Source organism: Stegostoma tigrinum, chromosome 40 (assembly GCF_030684315.1).
Source record: "Stegostoma tigrinum isolate sSteTig4 chromosome 40, sSteTig4.hap1, whole genome shotgun sequence".
In the NCBI taxonomy this organism is placed as follows: Eukaryota; Metazoa; Chordata; class Chondrichthyes; order Orectolobiformes; family Stegostomatidae; genus Stegostoma; species Stegostoma tigrinum.
The window spans coordinates 15,890,803-15,903,999 of record NC_081393.1 but is presented as its reverse complement, the minus strand read 5'-3'; the positions used below and the strand labels follow the sequence as shown (position 1 = coordinate 15,903,999).

Below are 13,197 nucleotides of genomic sequence, written 5' to 3'. Positions count from 1 at the left end.
TAAACAAGGGGGCAAAACGGCCTACTCCTACAGCAGCTTCTGCTTTGTGCAATGTATTTCTTTTTGTACTCGCTGAATTGCTGAGCTTGTTTTTGTTTTGGTCTCCAGAAGAGGGTGGAAGATGCCTGGCTGCTGTCCAGAATGTGGCTCTTCTGAGGTGGTAGAGGATTCCCACTACAGCCAGAGCCACTTGGTATGTACGGAATGTGGCTTCGTGCTGACTGAGGGCCTGCTCACCACCACACGCTCTGAGGAAACTTTCTCCCAAGGTACAAGCCTTGTTTTTCATAGAATTGTAGAATCATAAAATCCCTACAGTGCAGAAAGAGTTTATTCAGCCCATCAAATCTGCACTGATCGTCCCAACAGCATCCCACCCAGACCCAGTCCCCCTCCAAATCCATTTGCACAACTTTGGACTGTGGGAGGAAACTGGAGCACCCAAAAGAAAACCATGCAGACACAGGGAGAATGTGCAGACTCCACGCAGGCAGTTGCCCAAGGCTGGAATCAGACCTGGTTGCTTGGTGCTGTGAGGCACCGTGAGCTAACTACTGAGCCACCGTGCTGGCCCATTCCCTGATCTTGAGTGATACGCACGAAATGAGAGGATCCTTATGGGCCAGCAGAGCTTATGCCATGCCTCTTGAATATCTGCAGGAAGCAAACATTTGCTGCTTCTCCTGCTCATGATTACCATACGGATGACAATCTTTGAATTGTCTCCAGAATATGGACTAGCCTCCTAATATGCTTGCACTCACTAATTTATTCAATAGTCTCACAATGCAATTTTTAAAACACCCCTCCCTGCTTCTTGACCTGAACGGTATTCTTATTTTTTAAATCTCCATCCTCCTGCAGGCTCTGAATCACTGCTCCCTTTTTACTCTTCAGTCGTAACAGTACTGATGAAAGAAAACTCAAAACTCTTCACTCGTAAAGGAAACCAAAATATTGCATATGCTGGAAGTCTGAAATAAAAATGAAAAATACTGGAGAAACTAGTAGACCTGGCTGCATTTGTGCAAATAGAAACAGAATTCATGTTTTGACTCTGATATGATTTTTCATCTGAAGGACCTGCCAGATGTGCTGAGTTTCTGCGCATTTTCTGCTTTCGCAGAGTCGTAGAGATATACAACACAGAAACAGATACTGGTCTGACTCATTCATGCTGACCAGATATCCTAAATGAATCTATTCCATTTTTCCAGCATTTGGCCCATATCGTTCCAAATCATTCCTGTTCATGTACCATTCCAGATGCCTTTTAAATGTTCTAATTGTAACAGCCTTCTTCACTTCCTCTGGCAGCTCATCCTGCATGGACATGCAAAAGTGCCCCTTGGGTCCCTTTTAAATCATTCCCCTCTCAACTTAAACCTATGCCCTATAGTTTTGGACTGCCCTTCCCTGGCAAAAAAACCTTGACTATTCACTCTATCCATGCCCCTTGTGATTTTATAAACATCTATACAGTAACCCCTCAGCCTCCGATGCTCCAGGGAAAATAGCCCCAGCCTACTCAGCCTCTCTGTCTAGCTCAAACCCTTCAACCCTGGTAGCATCTTTCTAAATCTTTTCTGAATCCTTTCAAGTTTCACAGCATCGTTTCTATTATCAGGGACACCAGAAGTGAATGCTGTATTCCAAAAGTGGCCAAACCAGTGTCCTGTGCAGCCACAATGTGATCTCCCAACTCCCATACTCAATGCGCTGAGAATAAAGGCAAGCGTATCAACACTGCTTTCAGTACCCTGTCGACCTGCGACTCCACTTTCAATGAACTATGAACCTGCACCTCAAGGAATTTTCATGTGGCAACAGTCCCCAGGACCTTACCATTAAGTGTATAAGTCCTGCCCTATTTGTCTTTCCAAAATGCAGCATCTCATATTTATCTGAATTGAACTCCGTCTGTCACCCATTGGCCCATGTGATCAAGGTCCCTTGTACTTTGAGGTAACCTTGGCATCCATTATACCTACAATTTTAGTGCTATCTGCAAATTTACTAACCATACCTTCTATAGTCACATCCAAATCATCTATATAAATGACAAAAATTTTGATATTTTTCTCTTATTTTCCTCTGTGGAACCGTGAACCAAGATTAGTATTTAGTTTTAGCGAAGGTCTGTAGCTCAGTTGTGGGTGAGGTTGCTAACTTGCTTGTCAAGCTGACTTGTTTTTGTTCAGATGTTTCGTCACCATGCTGGAGACATCATCAATCAGCCCTCCGATGAAGCGATGTTACTCCATTCCGTTTGGAATTTATACTGTCTGGTCCATTATGGTGAGTCTGGAAATGACACTACTCACCATAATGGTCCAACTGGTAAAAATTCCAAGTGGAGTAGAATAACATTGCTTTATTGGAGGCTCCACTGATGATGTCACCTAGCATGGTGGCGAAAAGTCTGAATGAAAACAAGCCAGCTTGGTGAGCAATTCAACAATTTCAAGATTAGGGTTTATTAAACTTTTAACAGCTGTGTACTTTTCTTGACATGAAAGGGAAGAAAACCGAACACAGATGTTTGTTGCTGGTAACAGGACTGGATTACTAATCGAGGGAACAATGTAGACTATTTGGCAATATGCGTTGCAATGCACAGGCCTGGAAGCTAGTGGGCTGTTGTTAGTCAATGAAAGGAAGACCGTTGTGAACCATATAGCCACAGAGAATACTGTTTTTAAAAAAGAACAGGTGAGAAGTGTATTGAACTACTCGCATTCACCGGTAACTTTGAAACTAGTATCTGTGAACAACTCATTACCGAGGATTGCACGAAGGTGTGGTGTTGAATTTGTTGAAACTGTTAATTAAAATGATAAATTACGATTCATTTTTTTCTTTTTAGTTTATTTCCAAACTGTGTGTCTTTATGTGTTAGAGTGAGGATTATGATCAAAGAAGATTGTTTTTCAATCACATACTGATGAGATTACTTTATTGTTTAGTTTTGTCCTGCTCAAGTTGTAGTATTTATCATGTATTGTCTATCTTGTTTAAGTTACAAACTTGGTATTTAAGATTTGTTATCTGTAGAGTTTACTTGGGAACAATTGGCAATTTTGAGGTTAATTCATAAGTTAATTTCACTTTTTGTGAATCCAGTGATGTTAAGGCTGATTTTAATTTGGCTTTTTATCTCTGGTTGTAACATCATTTCATCACACAAGATGGTGATCTAGTGAACTACACATAGTACAATGTGAGTGAAGTTTTATGCAAAATTTTGATAATACCTTGATCATGATATTTAATCCCTCTTACCAGAACATGTGTTAAGCTTTTAAACAGTTTTTTGAAGGAGAGGGGTTACTTTAATGTTTTGGAAAACTGCACCCCTAAATTTATCTTCTGTTCCTTCCAAAGCATCAATAATATCTTTATATTTCGGGGAGGAGAAGTGATGTGTGCATTGGATGCTGGTGAGGACATGTGCACACGGGTAGAAGATAGGCCCTGTGCTGGGGCGACATACATGTATTGATGTAAAATGGCATTGTTGGAAGTTATTTATTTCAATCTTTTTCCACAGCAGTGAGATACAGTGAGAGCACGGCAGAGGTGAAAAAGCCTTGTCGCAACCAGATACAAGGTAAGATATCAGAACAGTGAATGTAAATAAAGTCAAAAGTGCTCATCAGAAATTTAAATAGCGAGTTTTGATAAGATTTGTAGCTCAGGTTGAGGTTCTTGATGTAAGTTTGCTCACTGAGCTGGAAGGTTCGTTTTCAGACGTTTCGTCACCATTCTAAGTAACATCATCTGTGAGCCTCTGGTGAAGTGCTGGTGTTATGTCGCTTCACCGGAGGCTCACAGATGATGTTACCTAGAATGGTGATGAATGTCTGAAATGAACCTTCCAGCTCAGCGAGCAAACTTACATCCAGAAATTAAAATTTTGTATTGATTATCCTTAGTTGAACACTGATGTTTTTGGGAAGTTGTTATGTTTTGATCTCTAAGGTTGTAATAAGTATTTCAAAGTTAGCAAACCTATAATGTGAAGATGAGACACTTGCTGGGTAGAGTTATCGCTCCAAAAACGACATGCATCAGGCATGGAAGCTGCAAATGAAGTCATGTTGTTCCAGTTTCAGTGTTTGGTCCTTGAAGGGAGATGCATTGATGGCTGAGATCTGTGAGTGTTTATTGGTACCACTGTGTGTGTCTGTGTGTGTGTGTGTGTGTGTGTGTGTGTGTGTGTGTCGATGACCTACACACTCCTGACAAACATTTGTAATTAATCTCAAAATGTATTCTTAAAAGGGAACTGGAGACAGCTTTAGTTTTACATATATGATCTTGTGTTTTTTAAGTGAAACTGTTACTGTAATTTAGGAACTGCAGTTTGTGCATAGCAAGTGCTCTCAAATACAAAAACTGACTAGTTTTTAACAACATTGATTTTAAGGATTCAGTCACATCAGAGAACATCTGAGCTCTTCCAAATAATCTTGTGGGATTGTTTCAGCCCAGTTGAGATGGCAGCCAAAAGTGATCACTTTCAACAGTGTAGCTGCCTTAGTGCAGCTCTGGCCCAGACTTTAAACTGTGTGCAACTCCCTTTTTATTGTTTCTGAGTACAAGGTGATGCCGGTAGTATTAGTACTTGTAGTGTTGCCTGGAGCCACTGCTTTGCTGTGGCCCTTGTCTGATTGCATGCACCTCTCTCGGTCTCTCACTCTTCAAACAGGTCAGAAGAGAGTACACGACTTGTGTCGTATTTTGCGAGTACGTCCAATTGTTGAAGACTCAGCCAGCGAGCTTTACCTGAAAGCGTATGAGCATCAAAGTTTCCTGCATGTCACTCTGGAGAAGAAGGAAGCCTTGGTGGGCTGCTGTGTTCACATCTCATGTCGCCAGCACAATTGGCCTCTGACCCTGAGTACCATCTGCTCGCTGCTTCACGTGGAGCCCACCCTCTTCTCAACTGTCTACCAGCAGCTGCTAAAAGAACTAAGGCTGGATATCCCAACGCTCAGCCTTTTGGATCTTGTGAAAACTCACTGTGATGGGTGAATATATCCATCTTTTATTCTCTAAGTTGCATTGAGCATCCACAGTGTTTAAATAGCTTCACTGCTCCAAATGAGATTCGTTAAAGCTGCTTTGCAAAAAGTAAGGTTTGTAACAAACAGGCAGGCAGATGCAATGTGTCTGTCTCCTCAGCTAAGCTTGGCATCCTGCCTCTGTAGGCCACAGGCATTGTTGTCATCTTTCACAACCACACCAACAAGGTATCTACTTTCTCTGGTTTGTAGGCCATATTCCCTGTTCTTTGGATGTATTCTGTCCTTGTGCAGTGAGCTTCATGGAAAGGTAGAATATTTAGGTTTAAGCTGCCCTGTGTAATGGTGACAACTGCAGTCCTGTGCTCAGGAATGATTAAGCTTCATTCAGAGGAAATCATATCAGCAAATGCTGGATGCACGCAGAATCCATAAGACATAGGAGACATTGTTTTCTAAATGGGAAGAAAATTCAGAAATCTGAAGTGTAATGAGACTTGGGAGTTCTAGTCCAGGATTCTCAAGGCAAACTTGCAGGTTGATTCAGTAGTTAGGAAGGCAAATGTAACTTTGGCATTTATTTTGAGACAACTTGAATGTAAAAGCAGGGATGTCCATCTGAGGTTCTATAAAGCTCTGGTCAGGCCACATTTGGAGTATTGTGTGCAGTTTTGGGCCCTATATTTCAGGAAAGATGTACTAGCCCTAGAACGGGTTCAGATGAGGTTCATGAGAATGGTCCCAGGAATGAAAAGCTTAACATATGAGAAACGTTTGAGGACTCTGGGTTTATACTCGGTAGAGTTCAGCAGGACGAAGGGGGAATCTAATTGAAACTTAAAGAATACTGAATGGCCTGGACAGAGTGGATGTTGGGAAGATGTTTACATTGGTAGGAGAGACTAGGACCTGAGGGCACAGCCTTAGAGTAAAGGGAAGACCTTTAAGATCGGAGACAAGGAGAAACTTCTTCAGCCAGAGAGTGGTGAATCTATGGAATTCACTGCCACAGAAGTCTGTAGAGGTCAGATCATTGAATATATTTAGGACGAAATAGATAGGTTCTTGATTGTCAAGAGGATCAAGGGTTACAGGAAGAAAGCGGGAGAATGGGTTGGGTGGGCAGGGTCAGGATGAGAAATAACTGTTGGTGATTCTGTACCAATCGCTGACTGCTCACTTAACATTGACCTGGTCATTGACTCCAGGCAGTATCATAATATGAAATGGTTTAAAATAGAGCCATAAGTCTGTTTCCGTGCTTTACATGTCTATCAGCCTGACTCGTCCATGCTGACCAGATATCCTAAATCTAGTTCCATTTGCCAGCATTTGGCCCATAACCCTCTAAACTCTTCCTATTCAAATACCCATCCAGATGCTTTTTAAATGTTGTAGTTGTATCAGCTTCTGCAACCTCCTCTGGCAGTTCATTTCCATACATGTACCAGCCTTTGTGTGAAAATGTTGCTCCTTAGGTCCCTTTTAAATCTTTCCTCTCTCCTGTTAAACCTATGTGCTCTAGTTGTGGACTCCCCTACCCTAGGGAAAAGTCCTTGACTCTTGACCTTATCTATGCCTTTCATGATTTTATAAACTTCTATAATGTCACCTCTCAGCCTCCGATGCTGCAGGGAAAATGGCCCCAGCCTATTTAGCCCCTCCCTATAGCTCAAACCCGCCAACCCTCCAACCCTGGCAATGACCTTGGAAGCCTTTTCTGAACCCTTCTAAGTTTTACAACATCCTTCCTGTAGCAGGGAGACCAGAATCAAACACAGTATCCCAAAAGTGGCCTAACCAATGTCTTGCACAGCTGCAATATGACACCTCAATTCCCAAGCTCAATGCACAGACCAATGCGAGCATACCAAATGCTTTCTTCACTATCCTGTCCACCTACGACACTACTTTCAAAGAACTATGAACCTGCACGCCAAGGACTCTTTGTTGAGTAATACTCCCCAGGAGTACTGTTAAGTGTATAAGTTCTGCCCTGGTTTGCCTTCCCCAAAATGCGGCACCTCACATTAATCTAAATTGAACACCATCTGATCAAGGTCCCATTGTATTCTGAGGAAATCTTCACTGTCCACTACAACACCAACTTTGGTGTCATCTGCTAACTTACTAACCATAGCTCCTATATTCTCATCCAAATCATTTATGTAAATGACAAAAAACAATGGACCCAGCACCAATTCTTGCGGCACACTGCTAGACACAGGCCTTCATGCTACCCTCTGTCTCCTACCTTTGAGGCAATTTTGTATCCAAATGGCTAGTTTTCCCTGTATTCCATGTGATCTAACCTTGTTAACCAGTCTACTATATGGAACCTTGTCAAATGCCTTAATGAAGTTTGTCTTGAGCACGTCCACTGCTCAGACTTTATCAATCCACTTTGTCACTTCTTCAAAAAACAGAATTAAGTTAGTGAGAAATGATTTCCCAAAGCCATGACTACGCCTTGTCGGTCCTTACCTTTCGAATACGTGTAAATCCCTCAGAATCCCCTCCAATAATGTGCTCACCACTGATGTCAGGCGCACCAATCTATAATTCCTGGCTTTTCCTTATCCCCTTTCTTAAATAATGGCATCATGTTAGCCAACGTCTAGTCGTCTTGCAACTTATCGATGACATAAATATCTCAGCAAGGGGCTCAGCAATCACTTTCCTAGCTTCCTACAAAGTTCTAGGGTGCAGCTGATCCAGTCCCAGGGATTCAGCCACCTTTATGCATTTAAGGCATCCAGAACCTCCTCTTTAATATGAACACTTTTCAAGATATCACTATTTATTTCCCCCAGTTCTCTACCTTACTTATCCTTCTGCATGGTAAACACTGAGACAGAATACTTGTTTAGTATCTCACACATACATAGTGGCCTTGGTAATCTTTAAGGTGTCCTGCCTTCTTCCTAGTTACCCTTTTTCCTTAATGTATTTGTAGAAACCCTTTGGATTCTCCTTAACTCTATTTGCCAAAGTTATCTCATGTCCCCTTTTTGCCCTCCTGATTTCAGTCTTGAGATAGGATTTATGGACATTTGGACAGGAAGAAAATAATTAGGAATAGTCACCATTGTTTTATGCAGGGAGAATCATGTCTCACAAACTTGATTGAGTTTTTTGAGAAAGTTACCAAATAGATTAATGATAGCAGAGCAGTAGACATTGTTTATTTGGATCTCAGTAAAGCCTTTGACAAGATTCCGCAAGGTAGACTAATTAGCAAAGTTAGATCACTTGGGATTCAGGATGAGCTTGCCAATTGGATACATAATTGACTTAATGGCAGGAGACGGAGAATAATGGTAGAAGGTTGCTTTTCGAACTGGAGGCCTGTGACCAGCGGTGTTCCACAGGGATCGTTTCTGGGTCCTCTTTTGTTTATCATTTATATAAATGATGTGGATTAGAATTCAGAAGGCATGATTAGTAAGTGAGCAGACAACACCAAAATTGGTGGCGTTGTAGACAGTGAAGAAAGTTTTCTAAGATTACAGAGGGATCTTGATCAAATGGGTCAATGGGCTGAAAAATGACAGATGGAGTTCAATATGGATAAATGCAAGGTATTACATTTTGGTACAATAGACAAGGGTAGGGCTTATATAATTAATGGTAGGGCCTTGGGTAAGTGTTGTATATCAGGAGGTCATGAGTGTAGGAGGTTGAGAGGCAACCTGATAGAAATTTATAAAATAATGAGAGGTGTAGATAGAATTAAATGTAGTTGTCTTTTTTCTAGGATGGAGGATTTCAAAACTAGGGGGCGCATTTTTAGGAGAGACATTTAAAAAAGACAGGAGGCAAGTTTTTCTACACAGAGGGTGGTTCACGTGAGGAAGTGCTTGTATAAGTACTTTAATAGGAACGGTTTGGAGGGATATGGGCCAAGAGCAGCCAGGTGGGACTGATTTAGTTTAGTGTGATGTTTGGCATGAACTGGTTGGACCAAATGGTCTGTTTCCTGCTGTATGGCTCTACGAGCCTTTTACTTCCTTATACGTCTTTAGGGATTCACTCAGTCCCTACTATCTATACGTGACAAATGCTTCCTTTTTTGCCTTCACCAGAACCTTAATTTCTTTAGTCATCCAGCATTCCCTGCACCTACCAGCCTTGCCCTTCACCCAAACAGGATCGTATTGCATCTGGACTCTTGTTATCTCAGTTTTGAAGGTTTCTGACTTTCCAGCCGCCTCTTTACCTGCAAATAACTGTCCCAATCAAATTTTGAATCTTCTTGCATGATACCATCAAAATTGGCCTTCCTCCAATTTGAAACTTGAACTTTGACTCTGGCTATCCTTTTACATAAATGATCATTGTGATCCTCAGGGAATGAACACATGACGACTCTTTCTTCCTCCTCCTGCCCTGCTAACCCCCTGATGCCCCTGACCTTGCTGCAGCCCAGGTTTATCCCCCACATCTTCACAGAATGGATGGACTGTGTTGACTGGGGCTTTAATTTCAGAGCTTGTGATGGAGTTTCCTGTCAGTTTTGAGGCTGATGAGCTTTATGGCCACCCAGGTGCCATTGATCACAGCAACTGGACCCTACTACCCTACCCACTGTCCCTGAGGTGTTGCTTTGCTCACATTCTCTGACTGAGTGGCATCGGAGGAATAATAACATAGAAACAGCCTCTATTTCAAACAACCTGCCCCCACAAATGACATGCTGCATATCACAAAAGCTCAACTTCCTCAATCCCAGTCAAAACCATGCCTATCACCTGTGCTATGACATGGAGACAGACGGCCGAACCCATCAGCCTTTCTACCTCTATTCGCAACACGGTGAAAGTAAGCCATCAAACACCCAAAACAGTCAGTTCAGTGGTTTGTAATCAGACTTTTAAATAACCAATCTTAGACTTTATGAATAGTTTTATAGTCATGCAGCATGGAAACAGACCCTTTAGTCCAACTAATCCATGCCAAACATAATCCCAAACTAAACCAGTCCCGCTTGCCTCCTTCTGGCCCATATCCCTCTAAACCTTTCCTATTCATGTATTATCAAAATATCTTTTAAATGTTGTAATTATACCCACATCCATCACTTCCTCAGAAAGTTCTTTCCACACACAAACGACCCTCCGTGTAAAAATAAAAATTGCCCCATACCTTGTTTAAATCTCTCTTCGCTCACCCTAAAAAATGTTTCCCTAGTCTTGAAATTCCCCATTATAGGGAAAAGATAACTAACATTAACCCTGTTTGTACCCCTCATTATCTTATGAACTATTTTGTTATTTTATAGGGTCACTTCTCAACGTCCGATGCTCCAGTGAAAAAAGTCCCCGCCTAATCCTTCCAAACATTTCCTATTCACTTATCCAAATGTCTGTTAAATGTTCTGACTGTACCCGCACAAACCAATTCCTCTGGCAGTTCATTCCACACCCTAACTACTTTGAGTAAAAGAAAGTTGCCCTTCATGTCCTTTTTAAATCTTTCTCCTCTCACTTTAAAAATATGCCCCTCAGTTTTGAACTCTCCCACCCTAGAGAAAAGTCCTTTGCTATTCATTTTATTTATGTCAGTCATGGTTTTATAAACCTGTGTAAGATCACCCTTCAACCTCCTGTGCTCCAATAAAAAACAAGTCCCAGCCAAACCACCTATTTTTATAAATCAAACTAGTGCAAGCAACAACCTGGTAAATCTTTTCTGAACCCTCTCTAGTGTAATAATATCCTTCCTATAAGAAGGTGACCAGAACTGCTCACAGTGTGATGGAAAACCCCCCACTTGCCTGGTTGGCAGCAGCTCCAACAAAACTCAACAAACCCAAGAGCATCAACAAAGAAGCAGCCTGCTTGAGTGGTACCACATGCACAAATATTCACTCACTCCATGGGAGCATGTTCTTGTCCAAGCCACTCACCATCCTGATTTGGAAACATAGTCGTAATTCCTTTATAGTTGCTGGGTCAAAGTCCTTGAATTCCCTCCCTGAAGACATTGTGGCTCTACTTACGGCACATAGACTGCAATTGTTCAAGAAGGCAGTTCATCACTACCACCTCAAGACCAAGTAGGGATGGGCAATAAAATATTGGCCCACCAGCGGTATCCGCATCCCATGAGTGACTATAAAAAAATGAATTTCCAGACAATGGTTTTGTATCCTCAACAAAAGGCTTAATTATTCATTAAATACATAACAATTTCAGTAGAGAGAACATTAATCAGCTTATGATGTTGTTTGATGTCTGTGCCTTAAAACTGAAACTTTTGTTTTCAGTCCCATTCACGCAAAAGACAGTTAAGACAGTAAAGGGATAAATGATAAAACAAACAAAACTGTTCAGATTACTCAAATAGTTTTTATGATGCATTGTTTCACAAGCATAAATGTGGACTTATTGCTTGCTTTTTCTGAATTGTTGATCAGGATCATCTTATCAGTTCACAGAGACACAGGCAACGATACTTCAAACTCACATTTCTACTTTTTGGGTTTCCTGAAGCTAGTGTAGCAGATCAGACATGGAGCTTTTAAAATATTCATGCTGTTTCAGAAAACAGTTCAAAAAAACAATTTTATTTCTAGTTCCAACCTGATAGACTGAATGACTGTTCCCGAGGCCTCAATTACCATTGAACAACTGCCACCTGCCTATACAGAGGATCTCTTCCAGACTTGTCAGAACTAATTCTCCAGGTCCTGATCCCATTTATTAGCCAACTTCTTTCTTTTTAAACAGACTGCTCTTCCCTGGGATCGATGCGTTTGTTAGAAGCTTTAAAAAAAAACAAACTTGTTTCATCAGTTCTTTTCCTTTTATCCAAAGCTATTGCAAAGTCATTACCAGTTCTCAATTCAAAATTGATGAATTACAAATCACCTGAGAGATACTGATAAATTTGAATTTAATTATTCTCAAGTCTCCAACTTGCGTGAGGTGTAAACAACCAATCTTGATAACCAAGATGCTTTAAACTGGGAAGCAGTCGAGTCAGCCTGCAAAGTCTCCACATCACTTACAATGTGAGGAGACCAAAGCAAAACGATGTTAGGTGTTTGCTGGATTCCGGACAAGATCTGACAGGTCTTGCAGAGAGGCAAAATATTTTTGCTTTGTCTTTGAAACCATGCCCTGATGAATGCACCCAATACCCTATGTTCTCCAGTCATTCTTCACATATACCTTTAGAGATGTCCAAACTGCGACACCCAGATATTGTTTCTTTGTCCATTGTCTTCAATGTTCTTCCCTGAATGATGTGTGTTATGAATATCAAGCATAACTCTACACATTTCAAATACACATTGCCAAGTGGCTGGGTAATGTTCTGGGAGACAGATTCAAATCGCACCATGGCAGGTGGCGAAAAGTGAATTCAATGAAAATCTGGAATTAAGAGTATAATGATTAGCAGGAATCCATTGTCAATATCAGAGAAAACCCACAAATGTCACGAATGTCCTTCATGGAAGAAAACTGCCTTCTTTACCTGGTCTGGCCTACAAGTGACTTCACACCCACAGCAATGTGGTTGACTCATATCCAAAAAATGCTGGACTAGCCAGTTAAGTCCTCCCATGAATGACTACACAAAGAAAACTGAAACTCTAAACACATTAAGCTCCCATTCAAAGCTGTCCAGCATCATCTGCAATCTTAGTAATTGCACAGATTTTAGTATTGTCAGCAAATTTCCAGATCATTAATAACAATTGGAGTGAGCAATAGTCCCAGCACTGATCCTGGTGGGATGCCATCAGTGAACAGTCTCCAAACTGATAGAGATCTACGATTGGTTTCTGCCCATTTCTGGCATGTCAGTTCATAGCCCAAGTCAATATGTTGTCATGAATCATGCACAGTGCTTTCATCAAAGTACTAGCTTAGTCCCTAAATGGCCTTTAGAAGATGGTGGTGAGCTGCCGCCTTGACCACTGCTGTCTGTGTGCTGTAGGTAGACCCGCAATGCCTTTAGGGAAGGAATTCAAGGATTTTGACCCAGCAACAGTGAAGGAATGACGATATATTTCCAAGTCAGGATGGTGAGTGGCTTGAAGGGGAACCTGCAGGTGGTGGTAGTGTTCCCATATATCTGCTGCCCTTGTCCTTCTGGTCATTGATTTGGAAGGTGCTGTTTGAGGATCTTCACTGAATTTCCGCTGTGCATTTTGTAGGTA

At 41.4% G+C, this 13,197-nt stretch overlaps 1 protein-coding gene across 8 annotated transcripts in view; it reads left to right on the top strand.

The window, feature by feature from the left end:
* The window catches only part of LOC125448002 (transcription factor IIIB 50 kDa subunit-like), a 28,391-nt gene that overhangs the window by 6,443 nt on the left and 8,751 nt on the right, over positions 1-13,197 (top strand). For 7 of the 8 annotated variants that reach the window (XM_059641186.1, XM_059641187.1, XM_059641184.1 and 4 more), the window contains exons 2-4: positions 109-269; positions 3,551-3,610; positions 4,712-5,033. In XM_059641186.1, coding sequence (XP_059497169.1) covers positions 122-269; positions 3,551-3,610; positions 4,712-5,033 — 530 coding nt within the window. In that variant the 5' untranslated portion in view covers positions 109-121. The remainder of the gene's footprint in view (positions 1-108; positions 270-3,550; positions 3,611-4,711; positions 5,034-13,197) is intronic. The other variant, XM_059641181.1, reaches the window with a different exon arrangement.